The 22,245-nt window shown below is 44.4% G+C and overlaps 1 protein-coding gene across 1 annotated transcript in view; it reads left to right on the plus strand.

Moving 5' to 3' along the window:
• The window catches only part of TRIO (trio Rho guanine nucleotide exchange factor), a 5,137,669-nt gene that overhangs the window by 2,121,526 nt on the left and 2,993,898 nt on the right, over positions 1-22,245 (plus strand). The window contains exon 26 of the mRNA XM_044065600.1: positions 12,436-12,505. Coding sequence (XP_043921535.1) covers positions 12,436-12,505 — 70 coding nt within the window. The remainder of the gene's footprint in view (positions 1-12,435; positions 12,506-22,245) is intronic.

Raw genomic sequence — 22,245 nt, forward strand, 5'->3', positions numbered from 1 at the left:
AGGGGCTGCCCATTTAGATTCCTCCTGTTCCATCTACATGGGCTTCAATCCCTGTGCATTGATGGACAAGGAGGTGCAAGTTAATTTTGAAGGTCCTGCTTCCCCCTCCTACCACCCGGGCCCAGGCCTCCTCATCCCTGGCTTCTAGCTCGATCTCTTCCCCTGCTTGTGGGACTGAAATTCCCGCCAAGAGGTCCAGGGACAGAGACGAGCAAAAACCCAAGGACAAACTGAGGAAGCGGTCCCCCTGTTGCTTCCCTTCCGCTGATCCACTGACCAAGGTCCGCTTGGATCCAAGACCTGAGTCTCCCCAACTCCATTCCTCTCGTTTATCCCTGGAACTAGAGGAACTTCGGACCGATTCACCAGCTCTGGCTTCACCCAACTGCCCTTCCAGGCTGGTATTGATGGTCTTCTCGTCCCAATCCACCATCAGCCTCAACAAAGCGGAGGTGGACAGGATGATGCAGAGATTTATCTGCACCCAGATACAAATGGGAGTCTTGCCTGCCCCCTCTCCTTCTGGAGCAGGAGGCATGCAGTCTGCGTTCCTACCAATTACTCCTTCTCCGACACCCAGTTTTGGAGCTCTTTGATCCGAGGACCCTCGATGTCAAGGGATCGGCACTGATAGTACTTTGTACCTTGATGTTGGCCGTTACCTTGAGCAGGTCTGAGCCAACAAGTTTGGCTCTGTGTGGCTCTCAGAGCCGTAGCCTCGGCACCACTTCCAAGGGGATGGTATCAGCTCCGAGTTTACAGAAGCAGAGCCTTCCATTAGCGCCTGGAGGTTCGGGTCTGACTCCCCCATTGATCCAGAGGATTGCGTACCTGTATTTAGCACTCCCCCTCAGGTGGTCTGCTCCCACTCTGCCTTCGATGTGGCGGAGAGGGTTGTATCGATCCCATCGAGGCCCTTGACAGTGTCGTCTTAGGAGTCCACCCTGGCCCCCTCTGTTTCTGGTGTGAATCTGGCCATCCTGCTAACATAGGGACATCCTGCCGCCTCTTCGCCACAGTGAGCTCCTGCATGGGAGCAGCAAGATGTTGTCATGGCCTCCCCAGAGACCCCCAATGAGGAGGTGCCTCAAAAACTTGCATGCAAAAGGAGGCACTTGGACTCCTTTCCAGAGTCCCTCACAGAAGAGACAGATTTAGAGGTAGGGGAAGGTTCTCCCCAGTCACCCCTCCCCCCCAGGATGTCTCCTTTGGGAGACATCATGGAAATCCTTCGGCAGTGAGGGAGGGTGGTCTGTCCAGAAATCTAACCTGGGTGAGTTGGTGATCGTGGAGGCTTTTGGCATAGGACCCTCTACTTCCTGGGTGTCCCCTCCCGCAGATCCACTGGTGATATGCGGGAGACAATCCCCAAACGCCCGGACAGGATACTTAATGCGCCGTCCGATAGGAGTCATTGGACCAATGGACCCCATGTTGATGCCTTGCTGGTGGCAGTGGCCACTAAGGAGGAGCTTGTGCAAGAGAGCTCCATGGTTCATCCTCTAGACCATGAGCAGGACGATGGACCATTTTGGGAAGCAAGTGTACGCTTCAGCGACGTTTTCAGTGTGTGCGGTGAATTACTTCGCACACATCGTTAGACTTCAGCGAGACCTGGTTAAGGCATTTGCTGAGTCTACACCTGGGTCCATGTTGGCGTAGGACAAGAAAGTCTTCTCTTGAATGGCCTCCCTCAAGTCCATTGCTAACACTTCTATGAGTCTCCTCTCGCATGCTTCCGAGGGTGCCGCTAGAGCTGCCAGAACAGGTGTTGCAATCAGGCTTCATGCCTGGCTCTGGCTTCGTACATTCTTTTACTAATGCACTATATGACGGTTCCACCCTCTCTGGAAAGTCGGTACGCGATACCTTAGTTCAGAATAAGAAAGGAAGACTCTCTCTTCATTTGGGATCTGCTTTTCGGCCCCTCAATGTACCTTCTCAAGGAATCAGCTGGGGCCAAGAAGATGTGGTTCTGGAAATCTCAGAGTTATTCCCAGGTCACTTAGGACTCCTCTTCCCTTAGAGGCAGAGGGGGATTTGATAGATGCCACCTCCGAGGCAGAGGGGTCCAAGGAATCAAGGGTCTCTAGATCCTTTCTTGGACAGACATGTGCAGCAACCCTGAAAGGTTGCCCAGCTCTGGAGGCAGTCGGGGGACTCCTCTTGCTACACCCAATGGCCTGGGAGTCCATCACGAACGATCATTGGGTGTTGCAAATTATATGCAGAGGCTATTTAGTCTCGTTTAATCAACCACCCCTACTGACCAAACACCTCCCAGACGTTCCACCCATGCAAAGGGAGGAAGCAGTACTGGAAATTGCAAAGCTGCTGGAAAAGCGAGTCATCTAGCCTGTCCCCCCAGACCAGCTGGGATTAGGCATTTATTCCAGATTCTTTTTGGTGCCAAAGAAGACTGAGAACTTAAGCTCCATTCTGGATTTCTCCTCCTTAAATCTGTTAATTGCCAAGACAAAATTCCAGATGGTCACTCTTCAGTCTATCCTGCCCTTTCTGCAGGAGAAAGATTGGATGTGTTCAGATGACCTTCAGGATATGTACTGCCACATCTAGATGGACAGGTGCTCCCATAGGTTTCTCCGCTTCTGGCTGGGGGCCAGTCATTACCAGTTCAGAGCCCTCCTCTTTGGTCTTACCACAGCCCCCAGGGTGTTCACCAAAGTGATGGCAGTGGTAGTGACTCACCTGAGACTCCAAGGATTCCAGGTCTTCCCCTACGTGGACAATTGGCTCCTTGCTGCCCCTCCATGCATCAGCTGTGCCATGTCAGGGATTCCCTGCTTCACTTAGCCCACCAGCTTGGCATAACCATCAGTCTCAGCAAATCGTTACTGGCTCCAGTTCAGGTACTAGATTTCATTGGAGCTCGATTGGACACTATTCAAACCAAGGTTTTTCTAACCTCAAACAGAATCTAGACTCTCAAAATACATGTTCTCTGCATCCTTCAAGCTCTATTGCTGATAGCAGAATTGGTTTTATTGGAGTTGGGGTCCATGGCAGCCACAGTTACTCTTACCCATGGACCGGTTTCACATGCAGAGTCTACACTGGACTCTTGCCATTCAGTGTTCCTGGCTAGATCTCCCTTTTTCTCACCCCATTTGAGTATTTCGGGTGTGCACAAACTCATTTCTTTGGCGGATTCCTTCCCCAGAACTTCTTCGAGATCGCCCTTTTCTTCTACCTACTCCTTTGGCCATGGTGACCACAGATGCCTCCCTACTGGGGGGAGGGGGGGCACTGCATGGGAAGAGGACAGTCCAAGGGACGTGGTCCCCCCGCGAGACTATATTGCATATCAACATCCTGGAGATGAGGGCAGTCCTCCTAACATTGCAAGTTCTCCATGCCCTCCTTCCCCTAGGGATGATTGCATCCACACAGACAGTATGTTGGTGGTTTGGTACATTAACAAACAGGGAGGAACCAGGTCTTATCCCCTTGTGTCGCGAAGCCATGTGAATGTGGGAATGGGTGATCTGCACTGACTGTTTTCTGGTGGCAGTGCACATTCCAGGGAGGTCCAGCATTCTAGCAGAGAGGCTGAGCAGGTCTATTCTGATGCCTTATGAGTGGTCTCTGAATCCCTTGGTAGCAGAGCAGATTTTTAAAAGTGGGGTCAGCCTTGCTGTAATCTCTTCTCGTCACCTTCCAATGCAAAGTGCAGTGAGTTTTTCGCTCTGAACCCCCACCAGGGATAAGCCCCCAGAGACAATCTGTTTCATGCTAGGCCCTTTCATCTTCTGTACGCTTATCCTTCCTTGCCCCACATTCTGAGATTTCTTCAGAAACCTCTCAGGCTGGGGAGCTTTGTCATCCTCATTGCCCCATTCTGGCCTCGCCAAGTCTGGTTCCCCTCTCTATGGTCTCATGTTGTGTCTCTACCATGGACGTTAGATCGGGCTCCGGATCTCATCTCTCAGGGATTCCCCATCCAGATCTGGTCAGTCTTAAGCTCACTGCTGGTCTGCTGCAGTTCCCATGATAATCAGTACTCCTGGGTTATCTTCACCGGTCAAAAATATTTTGGTTTCAGCTCATAAATCTTCTACCAGGAAGGTTTATTCCAGCAAGTGGAAACGTTTTTCTATTTGGGCATCTCATCTTGACTTAGACCCCTTCACTGCTGCAGTACCATTGGTTTTGGAATTTTTAGCAAGCATCTTTCATCAAGGGTTCCAGTTTTTCTATGGTCAAGGTCCAACTGGCAGCTGTATCTAATTTTCATGTAGGCGACAATTTGGCTTCTTCTAAATTTTTTAAAGCCTTTTTGAAAGGCACCTTTTTATTTTGGCCACCTTTTAAGGACCCAACGCCTCTTTGAGATCTCACACTAGCTCGGGAGTTTAGTGTCTGCCCCTTTTGAGCCTGCAACTTCAGTAGATTTACAATTCCTGTCCTGGAAGACTGCTTTCTTGGTTGCTATTACATCCACCAAAAGGATTTTGCAGCTTCAAGCATTATCAGTCAAACTTCCGTATTTGATTTTTCTTAAGGACAGAGTTTCCTTGCATACTAAGACAGCCTTTCTTCATAAAGTGGCTTTGGAATCCAACATTAATCAGGTGATTTAATCTTCCAGTTTTCTTCCCAAATTTTCAGAACAAGGGAAAGTACAAATTGCACTTGTTGGATCTGCATAAACAGTTGTTTTTACCTGTATAGGACTAAACCCTTTCATAAGTCTGAACAATTTTTTATGTCCTATTCTATGCCCTTTTTAGGGAAACCAGTTTCGAAAGTCACCATTGCTCGTTGGATTTCCCAGTGTATTACCTTGGTATCTTCGGCTAGAGGTCTTTCCCAATCAGGTCAGGTGAAGGCGCACTCCACTAGATCTATGGCTACTTCAGCTGCTTTTTTGTCCAGGGTGTCTTTAGATGACATTTGCTCTGCGGCTACTTGGGCTTCTTCACATACTTACATCTCGCATTAAAAGTTGGACAACCTGTCCAGGAATAGGGCTTTTGGCTCCACGCTTCCCAGGTGTTTTGTAGCTGGGGACTCTGTCCCACAGGCTGAGGGGAGGAGGAGACAGGGGCATTGTGGGTAGAGGAGGAGCTTGGAAGTCAGATCAGATGCTGGAAATGCGGTTGACTCGGATCCGAATACTCACAGGTTGAAGACAAATGAATAGCAACAACTCAGATGGAATGTTATGGTGTGTACATAACTATTTTTTACCCAGCAAAATCTAGTGGACCCCAGAGTAAGCATTTCAGCATCTTAAAAGTCTTGTTAGAACCCATTTTGATTTTCTCCAATTTCTCAAAACCTTTTGTAGTGTACATATGCCTCAGAGGTGAGACTGAGGTAGTCCCATCTGAAAAAATGAAAGCAAGGAAAATCTTAGGTTCTGTATGAGCAGAAAGCTGAACATGGTAAAGTTGCTGTATTTGACAGTTGAGAGAGAATGCTTGCTTATTAGGATTATTGCATTTTAATCTTTTAGACGGAGAACTTGCCCAGACTGCTGATCACCCTGAGTTGCACTGGTTGCATCAACAGAAGGAAGTCGTTGTCAAGCTTTGCTGTCGGGCTCTGGCATTACACAACTTTTCCAGTTTGCTACAACACTAATCTTATGTCCACCACTGCAACACAGATGGTCTGTCAAGGGCCCCTAGACCTTCTATGGCATTTGAAGCTATCAGGTTTGAGATGTTAGGGGCTCATCTACAAAACATTGTAGTGACTGCCATCAGTAAAAGGCCAATTTTCGCACTAGATAAGCAGTTTCCTGTAGATTAAGAAAGAGGTGCATGACAAGTCTGTTCATGATGAGAGAATACCTGTTTTGTATTTTGTGTGTCATTTTTCAGAATAAAATTCATGAGGGAAATAATTGGAAAGGGACTGTTCGCTTCAGGAGTGAATCTGCACCTATTTCAAAGAATAAGTAACACTTTGAAAGAAGGTCCAGAGGAGTCTGGAGACGTATATGTATGAAAGAACGAACACTTGAGCGGCTGTGAGAAGGAATGAGCTCAGAGAGTTTTGGAGTACAGGTGGCAGTCCTGATGATGAATTTTGCACAAGTCTTGGAGCAGATACAATTTTCCAGCACATGATCAAAGAGTTTAGTATTATTTATGTAAGTAATCCGCTTTAGAAAGCCTTTATTTCTTAGATAACCACATTGTTTTATTTTATTAGCAAAGCCAATGTGGCATTTTGTGTTTGGAAGATAACACTTCTGGTTTTATTTAAAACTGAGACTGCTGTTTATATTTATCTGCTCACTCAGGCGTGAGTGTGCACACATGCAATCAAGATATGTTTTGACAATGTAGCAAAAATAAATAATTGTACATTCTTACCCTGTAGAACACGCAACATCCACAAACAATCGTAATAGTTAATGGGCATGGATATGTTACAAGCTGTTAAATTACTGGATGAACATATACAGTTTAGTTATACCAAACTCCTACTGTAAACGTTTTGCAGCATGAAGTCCATTTGGTTCTGTTCACATCACATGTACTCTTTTGTATGGCATTGTCCAGACATAAACCCACAGTAGATGCAGTTCTAGTCATGCCATTTAATCAAAGATGTTCATCGTGTTACACTGCTGCAGTCATTACACTTGGGTTATCCTGCCTTCAGGCAGTTCCCCAGTCGGCCTGAGTTCCAAAGTCTTGGTCCGGCGTCGGTTGCTGCCACCTCCTCCCTAACGTCAGTGCGACAGGGGTATATGAGATTCAGCCGACGCCATTTTCTTCAGTCTTTCTTGCTGCGCGGGGCCCGAACCAAAAGCAGTTCGCAAGTGTCGGTCGGCCGACTCCTGAGATTTTCATTTCCGAATCCAGAACCGAAGTCTTCTACAAAGCTAAGTACCCCATTGGGGAAACTTTTTTCTTGCCTCAGACCAATGTCGGTAAAAGTTAATAACTGTATTTCTTGTGGGAAGCAAATAACTCATAAGGATTTCCATTCTTATTGCATCCCATGCCTAGGCCCAGACCACGACGTCACTGGTTGTCTGTTTTGTGCTAGGTTTAACAAGCGCACTATTAAACGTCGGTTTGATTTTGCCCGACATTACTTTGGCAGAAAATTTAATTATACAATGCCGTCAGAACTTCCGATGACCGCAATTCATAAAAAGAGCAAAGACAAAGACAGGCATCTGAGGCCCAATACTGACGACGAAGCCTCTTCTAGGCCAGTCGCCGGTTTTCAGCGAGGCGCCTTCGCAGCCCCTGACGACCGCTTCTGCAGAACCACAGGCAGCCACCGACTCCCTAGTGGAGATGGTTGGGCCATTGGACTCCCAAGTTTTACAGACCGAAACCGACCCTGCAGAGGGATCCGGAGTACATGAGCCTCTTGCAACTTCAGAGGGTGTCTTCAGACCTAGTCAGCTTAGCATTAAACCCTCTTCTAAGTCTAAACCACCTCTTAAAACAAAGAAATCACAGTCTCCAAGACAGGTCTCCATGCCTAAGAGACAAATGCTCAAAATGGCCGAAGACCTGATCACTCTGATCAGGGGGGTCCCATCCCCCTCCTGATAAAAGGCCCAGACAGGATGTGGATTATGACTCCTCCGACCAGGTGTCCATTTCCTCAGACCTAGGTTATTCTTTACCCCCTTACGAGGATTCTGATGCTGAGGAAATCCATTCCATCAGCCTCTCCACCAGAGGATTACTCTTTTGGGGAAACTACACACCATGAGGGAGCAATTCCATTGGGAAGGCCAGGATTATTCAGAATCCAAGAAAAGGCTCAGAGAATTTCTACTTTTGCCTCAGCACAGACCCCTGGCTCTTCCGCCAGTGTTAGATATTGTGGATGATGTGTATACTGAATCCAGCTTAAATCCTGATTCCTTACCTCCAGCTCCAGTTAAACCAGACAGGTATTAGAGTCCCTGACTCACACAAATTTCAGTATAAAAGCCCAATGGCAGACCCAGAAACTATTTCTCAGGGACCCAAAGGGGTCAAGGCCTCATCAGCAAAGAACTCGGTTCCCTCTGACAGAGACTCCAGAGCATTAGACAGATGGAGAAAGAAAGTATATACATCTGCAACTTTAGCAATGAGAGCTTTGAATTGCTAATTTCACATGTTAAAATTTCAGCAATTTCTGATGTCTCAGTTGAAACAAAAAATGCTTTCAGATACATATCCTCCTAATTTTAAGGAAAGGCAGGATTTATTGCATGCTGCTGAACAAGTGGGAAAACATACTTTGCAATGTGGTTTTGATACTTTAGAGGCCTCCTGTAGAGCAGCAGTTACAGGCTCTGTCATTAGAAGACATGCATGGTTAAAGGAACATACATTACCAGATCATGTTAAAGCAAAACTACTGGATGCACCTTAGTAGCATAATGTCTTATTTGGAGTTGAGGCAGAAGAGGTACTAAAGAAAATTGAGGATAAAGCAAAATCTATGCAAACAGTGAAGGATTTCTTACAGGTACAGCCTCCTCGATTTAGCAGAAACTGGCCAACAAAGAATTGGTTCTTTCCAGTTACAGACAGACCTCAAAGGGGCAAATACAGACGTCCAAGAGGTAGAGGACAGCCACAAGGTCCTTACAGGCCTTGACAATGGGGTGCACCAGGCCAGAAAGAAGGGGAAGACAGACAACAACCTTAAAAAAACAGTCCCAGTGACTTCCCACTACAGCTGCCAAACATTTCTCTCTTGGCAGCCCCATTGGGAGGAAAACTGTCTCTCTTCTATCACAATTGGCATATGATCACCAAAGACAAATGGGTTCTCAATATCATTTCACAGGGTTACAGGTTCCACTTTCACACTCTGCCAAGGTTAACAGGAATGCCAAATCTGCCACCAAATCAATTGGCAGAGGCTCAAAAACAAATTACAGCACTCATGACCATGGGAGCTATTCAAAAGGTGCCTCCACAGGAACAAGGACAAGGATTTTACTCTACTCTTTCTGGTACCCAGAAAAGACAAAGCCTGGAGGCCTATTCTGGATCTTTCATCTCTAAACACTTACCTGGATGTCCCGAAATTCAAAATGTTGACATAGGCAGCTTCTTCCCATGCTGGGCAAGCAAGCTTGGCTCGTGACCTTGGACCTCAAGGAGGCATACCTGTATGTCCCTATCAGACAAAACTGCAAAAGATACCTCAGATTCATAGCTGATCCAATGCATTATCAATTCTCTGCACTGCCCTTTGGCTTATCTACTGCACCCAGGGTCTTCACAAAGTGCCTGACACCAGTAATTGCATTTTGCAGGCAGAGGAATTCAAATTTATCCATACCTGGGCGACTGCCTAATTCAAGCAGAGAGCAAAGACATTCTCCTTAAGCATCTGGCATTTGTAAAAAAGTTACTAAGTAGCCTGGAGTACACACTAAATGAAAAGAAATCAAAACTAGTGCCCTCACAAGAGATAATATTCCTGGGTGCCAGCTTGAACACAATTGCTCAGATGGCTTATCTCACGCCAGACAAGCAAGGGCAATTGACTCAATACTTTCAATTGATGGCAACAAAGACCTGACTCCCTGCAAGAAAAATTCTGCAGGCCTTGGGCTACATGGCATCTTGCATACTACTAATTCCATATGCCAGACTGCATATGAGGAAACTACAATGGTACCTAAAGAGTGTATGGTCTCAACACTGCCAAAGTTTGGAAACAGTTATACCACTAATACCTTGCCTTCAGAAGGTGTTTCGATGGTGGTCTCAAGCTTGTCACCTCAACAAGGGACAGCCTTTTACTCAACCCACACCCAGGCAAACATTGACAACAGATGCATCGGATTATACCTGGGGAGCACACATGGCAGGAAAATGCATTCAGGGCAAGTGGCCTGTTGAACAATGGCATCTTCACATCAACCAAAAAGAGATGCTAGCTGTACAAAATGCCCTTATAGCTTTCAAGGACCTGCTACATCCAGGACAACTGCTACTAAAGACAGACAACACCACAGTCATGTGGTACATAAGCAAGGAGGCACCCATTCATACCCCCCTCTGCAGACAAGCAATGACCTTGTGGAAGACAGCTATAATCTATCAAGTTCATCTACAAGCACAATTCCTGCCAGGAGAGAAAAACACACTGGCAGACGACTTAAGCAGAAATATCATGGATCCCCACAAATGGGAATTGAATCCACAAATAATCAGAATGATAACACAGAAATGGTGGAGCCCGGACATAGATTTGTTTGCATCACCAAGGAATTGCCAGCTACAGAAATTCTGCACAAGGAGTTACCATACACAAGCATGGAAAGTGGATGCCCTCGCTTTCAGCTGGAAAAACCTAACCGTATACTCTTTCCCACCACTGCCTCTTCTTCCAAAGGTAGTCATAAGAGCCAGGCAAGAGGGGCCAAAATGGTCCTGATTGCACCAGACTGGCCACGCCAGCACTGGTACCCAATCTTAAAAAACTTAGCACAAGGACCACCCTGGATTTTGCCTCAAATACCACATCTACTCTCTCAGAACAACAATCAGATACTCCACAGTCAGCTAAGGACCTTAAACCTTGCTGCATGGAAGATACCTTAGCCAAGCAAGCAATGCCTCTCTCCAAAGCTGTTATGGATGTTATCCTGGAGGCCAGAAGGCCTAGTACCAGGAAAGCCTATTTGGATAAATGGAAGAGATTCTGTGCCTGGAACCAGACTCACAGCCTTGACCCTCTTGTGCCAAACATTCCTCATATACTACAATATTTGACTGAGATGCTGGACAAAGGCCTCTCCTTTTCATCCATCAAGATCCACGCCTCTGCCACCTCTGCTCATTATAACACGGATCCACCAATTTTCTCACATCCTTTGCTAAAACAGTACCTCAGAGGGGCAAAAAACATAACACCGCCCCCTAGAGCTCCTGCTCCAACTTGGGACCTCAACTTTGTTTTGGAAAAATTAACTTTGCCGCCTTTTGAGCCAGCTAGCACAACAGAATTAAAATATACCTCTTGGAAAACTGCTCTGCTCCTGGCACTAACATCAGCACGAAGAGTTTGAGTTACAGGCACTAATGGCAGTGGAACCTTTCCTCATTTTTCCACCAGGACAGGGTGTCCTTAAGAACTAACCCTACTTTTATGCCTAAGGTGGTTTCAAGCGAGTCCCTTAACCAAACCATTCACTTGCCAACTTTTTATCCAAAACTACAGAATAAAGGGGAGAGACTACTGCATTCATTGGACATTCACAGGCAGTTACGCTTCTACTTGGACAAAACCAAAGCTTTCAGAAAATCAGAGCAATTATTGGTAGCATATGCTGCAGGAGCACAGGGAAAAGCCATTTCAAAACAGAGTATTTCCAAATGGATAGGACATTGCATACGTTTCTGCTACACACCATGGAAAACCTGTGCCTACCAGCATTAGATCACACTCCACCAGGGGAACAGCCGATTCAACGGCCTACCTCAGAGGAGTACCTACCAAAGATGTTTTGGAAGCAGCAACATGGAGCTCTGTGCATACCTTCACCAAACATTACCATCTGCCTCTATACTCCAAATCCAGAGCTGGCTTCGCCTCTGCAGTGCTGCAGGGCCTTATTAGCTACCCCTAATGCAATATAGAACCAGCCACCCTACCTCAGCTTTGGGATTCTACCCAAGTGTAATGACTGCAGCAGTGTAACACAATGAACATAGTACAGTTTTGTACCTACCATAAATATAGATGTTCGAGTGTTCACACTGCTGCAGTCCAGGTTACCCTCCCTCCTACCCCACTTTTTGGTTGATACGTGCCTAGGTCTTCTACCCTTTAATACCTATGGGGAGCATTTGCTGGTACCTGAAAGTTATTGTTTGCTTTACTTATTCATATTTTATTAGCAATTTGAATTGCCTACCTTTTTGGGGGCACCTGACATCTTGGGCAAGAAAAACTTAAGAAAATGGCATTGGCTGCATCTTGTATACCCCTGTCGCACTGACGTCAGGAAGGAGGCGACAGCAACCGACGCCGGACCAAGACTTTGGAACTCAGGCTGACTGGGGAACTGCCTGACGGCAGGATAACCCAAGTGTAATGACTGCAGCAGTGTGAACACTCGAACATCTACATTTATGGTAGGTACAAAACTGTACTTTTTGAGTTAGTGCCAGGATGTGGCTATGTATGATCTTTTGAATCCTGATCATTTAGACCATTGACCTTATTTTTGTAATCCCTTATGGTTGTGCAGTATCCGATAATGTTATAGTAAGTGAAGGGGATACATGGAACATACCCATTTTAATTTAACCAGGAGTATTAAGTATTTTTATTAAATTATTTTTGCTTAAACACTATGTCATTTATTTTGGGCTCAGAAGTCAGTGTATAACAGTTTGGATTTGAGTCTCTGTCGTTTGTTAGTGAGAATGTTGATCTAGATGTTGACATTGTTTTTATTATGTTTGTCTACAGTATATTCCTGAAAGAGCTGGAGAAATATGAGCAGTTGCCAGAAGATGTTGGTCACTGTTTTGTCACATGGGTAAGGAAGTAAATCACTGCTTTCAACAATGCTTGCTGTTTGATTATCAGAGCTTCTGATTTGAATTTCATGCAAAATATCCACTTACCAAGATTTTTTGCTCCAAATTTTTTTTTTGATAAAATGAAGTATTCTTGTGTTTGTAGGATTAGGCTACATGTTTCATAGCTTTTACTACCTGTATGGTAGCTAGTTTTTTTTTTTCCCAGCTGTAATGGACGACTATATGAAGCCCTGACTGCATCCCAGATGTCCCAAGATTGATTGATTTGATTTGGTTTGGGAACTGGAGGAGTCAGGAAGGGGTAATGTGAAAGTGGCTGGTAATTCATGGGTACATGTTTTTTTCCTAAGGGGATAAGTATACATTTCTTGGCATTAAACTTGAGCCCATGGCTCTGGCACCAGGCATCCGTTTCTTTAAGGCCCTTTTGTAGAATATCCACATCATTTAGGGATTCAGTAATGGCTCCCAGTTTGCAGTCATCTGTGAACTTTGTTAGCCAGAATCCCTTAGTGTTGACCGGTACTTCAGAGAAGTAGATGCCAAGCAAGAGTGGTCCCAGGACTGAACCCTGAGGTACTCACTTGTTTGGAGCTGGATTTGGAGTCGGCTACTTTTACTGCCTGGGTTCTGTCAGTAAGCCAGTTGGCAACCCATCGAGTGACATAGTGATTTATGCCCAGCTTAGTAAGTTTGTCTATGATTCCAGAGTGGGGGATGGTGTTATGTAATGATGGGACATTAAATGTAGTGGTTTTTGACACTTCCACTGAGTTTGTATGGTTAGAGGTAGTTTTGAGAAGCTGGATCATGGTGATATTATTGGATTTACTTTCATATCTGATGTACATTTTGCACCCTTCTGGTTGGCTGGTAATACAGTTAGGGCCACGCCGCATGAGACTCTAAACCCACATGTACTTCATTGTTGCTTTACTAGCCAACATCAACACTTTAATACTCATTGACTTGTTACTGTCTTCTTTCAAGTTTTTTCTTAAAATTACCTTTATTTATGTTTATTTCACACACAAAAAAAGGAAAAAAACTATATATAACATACTCAAGAAAGAATTTAAACAAATACTTAAGATCCATAAAAACTGAAAACAGTGAAGATGAGTTGGAACTATTTTTCTAAGCATTTTTTTAACTCGCATTTTAATCTGTATCATTGGTTACAAACATTGACATTAAAGAAAACAAAGCATAATAGTTTCCATTGTTATTGTCAAGCAATATACTTGTATGTGTGTTTATTTTCTTTCAAATCAGCATTGCATAAGTTGCTGAATTCCTTAAACCTCACTCCTTATTCTGAATTATTTTCTAAATGTATTGTTCCCACATTTATTCCATGTGTTTATTTATATCAAGTTTGTCCCTTCCCTTATTTAAAGATCCACATTCCAGTTCTTTTAATCTGCTTTACAGTATTTAGAACATCCTTGGCATAAGGAGTAGGTTTTAACTGGTAACCAGTTGAAATGTTAGGACCCGCTAGATCGAGTCCCGAAATATGTAGACTGAATGGGCGAAAGCTTGAACGTATATGTACCATGTCCGAGATGCCATTTTTCAGACTTTCTTTTTCTCTGAGGATGGTGAACTCATAGTAGGTTTATATAAGCTATTTTCAAAATTCACTCTTCTCCCAACTTTTCTTTCTTTTTTTTTTTTCCTGCTCATCATCACTTGACATTTCAAGTGCATTTGTTGTCTAGCTGAGGAAAAATCATCTAAAGTGTATGTTGGTATTAAATGCCTATGCCAACACTTCTATGCAGAAATCCTAAACCATCTGGACTTTGCCTATTTGTGAGGCTTACACATTTCTTCCTATTGTTCCTTTGGGAAACAGAAAGGAAAGGCAATTTACAATCTGTACTAGTTTCTTCTTGAGAGTAGTTCCTGTCATATAAGGTAACATTCTTTGTTCAGTACTTTCATAACTATCTGTCAGATCCTTAGGCTGACATACCAGCACATTTTTTCTTCCTTTCTCTGTCTTTATTTTTCTCTTTCTTTCAGTTAGCGAAGGCACAGCCTGCATGGTATGCCAAGTGCACAGAACATCTTTACATTGTAATTGAATAGCTTATTCTATTGGTAGTCCTTTTGCATAACACATCACATCACCCCGAACTGGATATTATTATAAATTCACATTTTCTCTGGGAAGTGTAGCTAGGGTGGGATGAAGGGGGCAGCTACCCTGGTATTAAGTATTACATGATGCAATTGTTAAAAGCTAGTGGGTATTAATTTCAGTACTGGCATTTGAATACCAGTATGGTATTAATGCTGAAGTACTTTAGCATTGCATGTGTGGCAGGTATAAACTGTAGCAGCTGCTTGCTACAAATGCAGCAGTTTAAAAGATTAAAGAGTTCACCCACTCCTCTTAAAGTTGAGGGGCTGCCCAGTTCTCTAACCAAAGCCTCTCTCACACACAAAATTGCTAGTTTTAATTACAAACTATAGATGTTCATCGTGTTACACTGCTGCAATCATTACACTTGGGTTATCCTGCCTTCAGGCAGTCCCGCAGTCGGCCAGAGTTCCAAAGTCTTGGTCTGGCGTCGGTTGCTGTCGCTTCTTCCCTGACGTCAGTGCACCAGGGGTATTTCAGATGCATCCGACGCCATTTTCTTCAGTCTTGCTTGCCGCACGGTGCACGAAGCAGAAGCAGTTCAAGTGCCAGTCGGCCGACTCCTGAGATTTTCGAAGTCGAATTTCAGATCCGAAGTCTTCAATAAAGCTAAGTACCCCGTTGAGGAAGCTTTTTTCTTGCCTCAGACCGATGTCAGGAAAAAGTTAATAATTGTATTTCTTGTGGGAAGCAAATACCTCATAAGGACTTCCACTCTTACTGTATTCCATGCCTAGGCCCTGATCACAACGTCACTAGTTGTCGGTTTTGTGCTAGATTTAACAAACGCACTATAAAAAGACGTTTTGATTTTGCTTCACACTACTTTGGCCGAAGGTTCAATTATACTATGCCGTCGGATCAACCGACAACCGCAATTCCGAAAAAACGCAAAGACAAGGATAAAGACAGGCATCCGAGGTCCAAAACCGACGAAACCTCTTCTTGGCCAGTCACCGGTTTTCAGTGAGGCACATTCGCAGCCACTGACACCCGTTACCTCAGAGCCACAGGCCGCCTCCAACTCCCATGTGGAGACAACTAGGCCTCTGGAAACTCAAGGTATTGGGCCTATGGAAACTAAATCCCTCAGATGGGTCTGGAGCCGCTGAGCAGGCATTGGCTTCTGAGGGTGTTTTCAGACCTTCAGAACGTACCATTAAAGACAAAGAAGCAAGTGCAGCAATTCTCCTGGACAGTCCTCCATGTCTAAGAAACAGATGTTTAAAATGGCCGAAGACCTCATTACTCTAATCAGGGGTTCCCATCCCCCTCCTGAGAAAAGGCCTAGGCAGGATACAGACTATGATTCCTCTGATCAGGTTTCCATGTCCTTTGAATCCTCTTCAGACCAGGGATACTCTCTACCCCCCTATGAGGACTCTGATGCTGAAGAATCTATCCCTTCAGCCTCTCCTCCTGAGGATTATTCTTTTGGGGAAACTTTATATACCATGAGGGAGCATTTCCATTGGGAAAGTCAGGATTATTCAGAATCCAAGAAAAGGCTCAGAGATTTCCTTTTATTGCCTCAACACAGACCCCTGGCTATTCTGCTTGTGCTAGATATTGTGGATGATGTGTTCTCTGAATCCAGCTTGTCTCCAGATTCTTTGCCCCCTGCACCAGCTAAGCCAGATAGGTATTATAGAATCCCTGACTCTCACAAGTTTCTTTATAAAGACCCTTCTGCTGATCCAGAAACTATTTTGCAGGGTCCAAAAGGGGTTAAGGCTTCCATTGCAAAAAATCCAGTACCCTCTGACAGAGATTCCAGAGCATTGGATAGATGGGGGAAGAAAGTTTACACTTCTGCAACTTTAGCAGTAAGGGCTTTAAATTGCCAGTTTCACATGCTTAAGTACCAACAATATTTAATGGTTCAGTTAAAACAGAAAATGCTTGCAAGCTCAGAAGCTCCTGACTGTAAAGAAATGCAGGATTTATTGCATGCAGTTGAACTGGTGGGAAAACATGGTTTTGATTCTTTAGAGGCCTCTTGTAGAGCCACAGTTACAAGTTCTGTGATTCGAAGACATGCTTGGTTAAAAGAACAGAGTTTATCTGATCATGTTAAGGCAAAATTATTGGATGCTCCTTTACAGCATGATACCTTGTTTGGTGTTAAGGCAGAAGAGGTGTTAAAGAAAATGGAGGATAAAGCTAAATCTATGCAAACAGTCAAGGATTTCTTACAGGTGCAACCACCTCGATTTAGCAGAAATTGGCCAACAAAGAATTGGTCCTTTCCAGTGTCGGACAGGCCACAGAGAGGCAGATACAGACGCCCAAGAGGCAGATCTCAACCGCAAGGCTCTAACAGACAACGACAGTGGGGCACCTCAACCCCAAAAGGAGGTGAGGACAAGTCTCAGCCTTACAGGAAACAGTCCCAATGACTTCCCCCTTCGTCCGCCAAGCACTTCCCTTTTGGCAGCCCCCTTAGGGGGAAAACTAGCACTTTTTCACAAAATTGGCAAACAGTCACCCAAGACAAATGGATATTGTGGCTCAAGGTTACAGGTTCCACTTTCATACTTTACCAAGGCTAAAAGGAATGCCACACCTGCCACAAAATCAATGGGCAGAGGCACAAAAACAAATTTCAGCCCTCATGGACATGAGAGCTATTCAGAAAGTACCACAACAGGAACAAGGACAAGGATTTTACTCAAGACTCTTCCTGGTCCCTAGAAAGGGCAAGGCCTGGAGGCCCATACTAGACCTTTCAATTCTAAATATTTACCTGGATATTCCGAAATTCAAAATGTTGACATTACAGCAGCTTCTACCCATGCTGGGCAAGAAGGCTTAGCTTGTTACTCTGGACCTCAGAGGCATACCTGCATGTCCCTATCAGGCAAAATTGCAGAAGATACCTCAGATTCAAAGCTGGTACAATGCACTACCAATTCTCTGCACTGCCCTTTGGCTTATCTACTGCGCCCAGGGTCTTTACAAAGTGCTTGGCACCAGTAATTGCATTTTGCAGACAAAAAGGAATTCAGATATATCCATACCTGGGCGACTGCCTCATTCAAGGAGAGACAAAGGACATTTTTCTGCAACATCTGGCGTTTGTAAAAAGGTTGCTAATTTCTCTAGGGTACACAGTAAACGAAAAGTAGTCAAAACCTAGTACCCTCACAACAGATTATATTCCTGGGTGCCAGCATAAATACAACGGCCCAGATGGCTTATCTCACGCCAGACAAGTTCAACTAACTGAACATTTTCAATTACTGGCAAAAAAGTCCCATCTCCCTACAAGAAAAATTCTGCAGGCCCTGCGATTCATAGCATCCTGCATACTACTAATACCATATGCCAGACTGCATATGAGGAAATTACAATGGTACCTAAAAAGTGTTTGGACTCAACACTCTCACAGTTTGGAAGCAGTAATACCAATGATTCCCTGCCTACAACAGGAGTTTCGATGGTGGGCACAGGCATGTCACCTAAACAAGGGTCAGCCTTTTACCCTACCCACAGCCAGGCAGACTCTAACAACAGATGCTTTGGATTATGCCTGGGTAGCATACATGGCAGGAAAATGCATTCAGGGCCAGTGGACCACAGACCAGATGCATCTTCACATCAATCAAAAAGAGATGTTGGCTGTTCAAAATGCCCTAACAGCTTTCAAGGATGTTCTGCATCCAGGACAATTATTATTAAAGACAGACAACACCACAGTAATATGTGGTACATAAACAAGCAAGGGGGCACTCATTCTTATCCCCTATACAGGCAAGCCATGACCTTGTGGAACACAGCTCCAACGTATCAAGTTCATCTGCAAGCACAATTCCTGCTAGGAAAGAAAAATACTGTGGCAGACTATCTCAGCAGAAATATCATGGACCCTCACGAATGGAAATTAAATCCAGAAATCTTCAGCATGGTAACGCAAAAATGGGGATGCCCAGACATGGATCTTTTTGCCTCTCCACTGAATTGCCAACTACAAAAATTCTGCACAAGGACTTATCACACACAGGCATGGAAAGTGGATGCTGTGTCGTTCAGCTGGAAAAGCCTAAAAGTCTATGCCTTCCCACCACTGCCTCTCCTCTCAAAGGTACTCCTAAAAGCCAGACAAGAAAAAACACAGATGACCTTGATTGCTCCAGACTGGCCACGCCAGCACTGGTACCCAATCTTAAAGAACTTAGTTCAAGGCCCACCATGGATTTTGCCTCAAATTCCACACCTTCTGACTCAACAAAACAAATCAGATCCTGCACAGTCAGCTCAAAACCCTAAACCTGGCTGCATGGCAGATTCATTAGTCAAACAGGCAACACCTCTCTCTAAAGCTGTTATGGATGTAATTTTGGAGGCCAGGAGGCCTAGCACCAGGAAAGCTTACTCAGAAAAATGGAAGAGATTCTGCGCCTGGAACCAGGCTCAAAGCCTTGACCCTCTTGTCCCAAACATTCCTCAGATTTTACAATACTTAACTGAGATGCTGGACAAAGGCCTCGCCTTCTCATCAGTTAAGATCCATGCCTCTGCCATTTCAGCACATGACAACATGGATCCTCCTTTATTCTCTCATCCCTTGCTAAAGCAGTACCTCAGAGGGGCTAAAAACATAAGACTGCCCCGGAGAGCACCACCTTCAGACCTCAATTTCGTTTTGGAAAAACTGACCCTGCCACCTTTTGAGCCAGCCATTACAGCAGATCTAAAAATTTTTATCATGGAAAACAGCTCTGCTCCTGGCAGTAACTTCAGCACGAAGAGTCTCAGAGCTACAGGCATTAATGGCAGTGGAACCTTTTATAATATTTCATCAGGACAGGGTTTCTTTAAGGACCAACCCTACCTTTATGCCAAAGGTGGTATCTAGTGTGGCTCTTAACCAATCCATCCATTTGTCAATTTTTTTATCCAAACCCCCAGAATAAAGGGGAGAAACTTCTGCACTATTTGGACATACACAGGCAGCTACGCTTCTACTTGGACAAAACAAAAGCCTACAGGAAAACTAAGCAACTGTTTGTAGCATATGCTGCAGGATCACAGGGCAAGGCTATCTCAGAGCACACTATATCCAAATGAATATTTGTTACTACTACACACAGTATGGAAAATCAGTCCCTAATAACATCAGGCCACATTCCACCAGGGAGCAGCCACTTCAACAGCCTTTCTCAGAGGAGTACCTACCAAGGAAATTTTGGAGGCTGCAACTTGGAGTTCAGTGCACACCTTTACCAAGCATTTCCACTTGCCTCTTTACTCTAAATCCAGAGCAGGATTTGCCACTGCAGTTCTGCAGGGCCTCATAGCCAATCCTAACTCTTTATAGACCAGCCACCCAACCTTAGCTTTGGGATTCTACCCAAGTGTAATGACTGCAGCAGTGTAACACAATGAACGTAGTACAGTTTTGTACCTACCATAAATGTAGATGTTCGAGTGTTCACACTGCTGCAGTCCAGGTTACCCTCCCTCCATCCACTCTGAACTAGCTGGACTTATCTTTACCTTTCTGTCCTATACAACCTTTGTGGTGTATTTGCTTGTAACTGAAGGTATTGTTTTTATTTTTTATGTATATTTTTTACTAGCAATATGTATTGCCTACCTACTTGGGGGCACCTTACATCTGGGGCAAGAAAAACTGAAGAAAATGGTGTCGGATGCATCTTAAATACCCCTGGCGCACTGACGTCAGGGAAGAAACGACAGCAACCGACGCTGGACCAAGACTTTGGAACTCTGGCCGACTGCGGGACCGCCTGACGGCAGGATAACCCAAGTGTAATGACTGCAGCAGTGTGAACACTTGAACATCTACATTTATGGTAGGTACAAAACTGTACTTTTCTTAAATCTTATGTTGTCCGATGCCCCCCCTCCCCATCCATCCTTGATGGTTGCAATCTGAGCCAGCAATAATTTTCAGTTTCAATAGCTCCTGTTTTCACAGTGCACTGCATTAGCAGCAGTCCTCCAATCTCATTTGCTGCCTTTCTTGTTGGGAGCAAATCTCCAGTGGTCTGCACAAGCACGTTTATAGTCAGATGAGTGAAATTTTTCTCTTCATTAATCACGCCTTTCTTAGGGGTGTTGCTTTATTTCTTTCCTCTTTCAAGTTCTTTCTTTCTTCCCATAGTTTCACGTATACATAAATAAAATTCTTCCTTCTCTTTTTACAGATGCCTTCCTAAACCTAGTATTTATTTTTTTCTATGTACAGACATTGTCCTTTCAGGTTTCCCTTTATTATGAAGAAGGCTTCAAGGTTTTAAAAAAAGCTTAAATGTAGGCATAAAGTGCCGCCTCAGGATCCGCATGTGCAGTGCATCTATTTTGGTCCCGACCATTTGAATGCAAACTGTTGTTGCTCTTACTTTGAAAAATGGGCCGTTTTGGACCAAAAAAAAAAGTTTATAATTGGAGGCTGTCTTCCCCAGTTCAGGGGGAGATTTTGCCAGGTCTTCTGCTGGACAGCTACCTCCTCAAGAGCATCAGATACTGGCTCCGTACATTGCCATGTTTGGCTCTGCCTGTGACTTAGTGGACAACTTCAAGGTGTTCTTCCTTAATGCGCCCCATGACGGGTCATCTCTGTTTGGACTCAGAGTTGGAGAGAGAGTGAGTTTGTGTGAGCAGTGAGGCAAGATGCTTTCTGTTTTGAGAGTTCATTTTTCTAACCCTCAAAAAACTTTCTTCAGAAATCAGTGGGGAGGAAAGCATCTCTGGTTCAAAAAAATTCTAGCATTTTGCCTCTGATTCTACCCTTGATGGAGCCCTTGAGCTAGAGGGGAGAACTCCCAACAGGTATCACCCTAGGGGCAGAGGGTGTCCACAAAACCAAGCTTTTAGAGGTCCTGTGTGTGGCAGACCTTTTTACCATTCCTGAAGTATTGCTGGATGCTCCCCAATGGATGGAATTTCTCTCTCTACCTGGAAAATTTAATGGTCATCACAAAGGATGACGCGAATAATATCCAGAAGCTATGTAATTCCTTTTCAGTCCAAATCATTCCTTTCGTAGTGCTGCTGCCCAAGAACTTTCTAGGTTGCTAGAAAAGAAGTCCTCCAGGAGGGCCCTGAAGTCAACTAAAGATTCAGAGTCTACTGAAGATTCTTCTTGGTTCCAAAGAAAAACAAGGACCTTGGACCGATTTTGAACCGTAGCAAGCTAAACACACACAAATACCAAGTTCTGGATGTTGCGGCACAATCTATTCTTCCTCTCTTGAGGAAGGGGAACTGGATGTGCTCTATAGATCAGGGGAGTAGAAAGCAAATTCCATTTTGTGCTCACAAGCTTAGTGCTACCCCCCAGACACCTCTTACTTGTGAATGAAAACATATCTCAAAAATGCTGCTCCCCCAAGTACTTTCTAAATGTAAGCAACATTTTTGGCTTTCCCCCCTAAAACTATTAACAATATTGTTTTTAGATTAGCAATATTGCATCTGTTCTTAAAAACCTTCATTTAGATAGTTGTAGACGTAATATAATCAAGACCATTGGTTCAGACCCAAAAGTATTTTATTCTCTAGTGCCCCGGCACAAGACCTTCCAGAAGTTACAAAATCCAATTAAAAATGTGCTAC

The sequence above is a fragment of the Protopterus annectens genome, chromosome 3.part0 (assembly GCF_019279795.1).
Source record: "Protopterus annectens isolate FY-2018-M chromosome 3.part0, PAN1.0, whole genome shotgun sequence".
Lineage (NCBI taxonomy): Eukaryota > Metazoa > Chordata > Ceratodontiformes > Protopteridae > Protopterus > Protopterus annectens.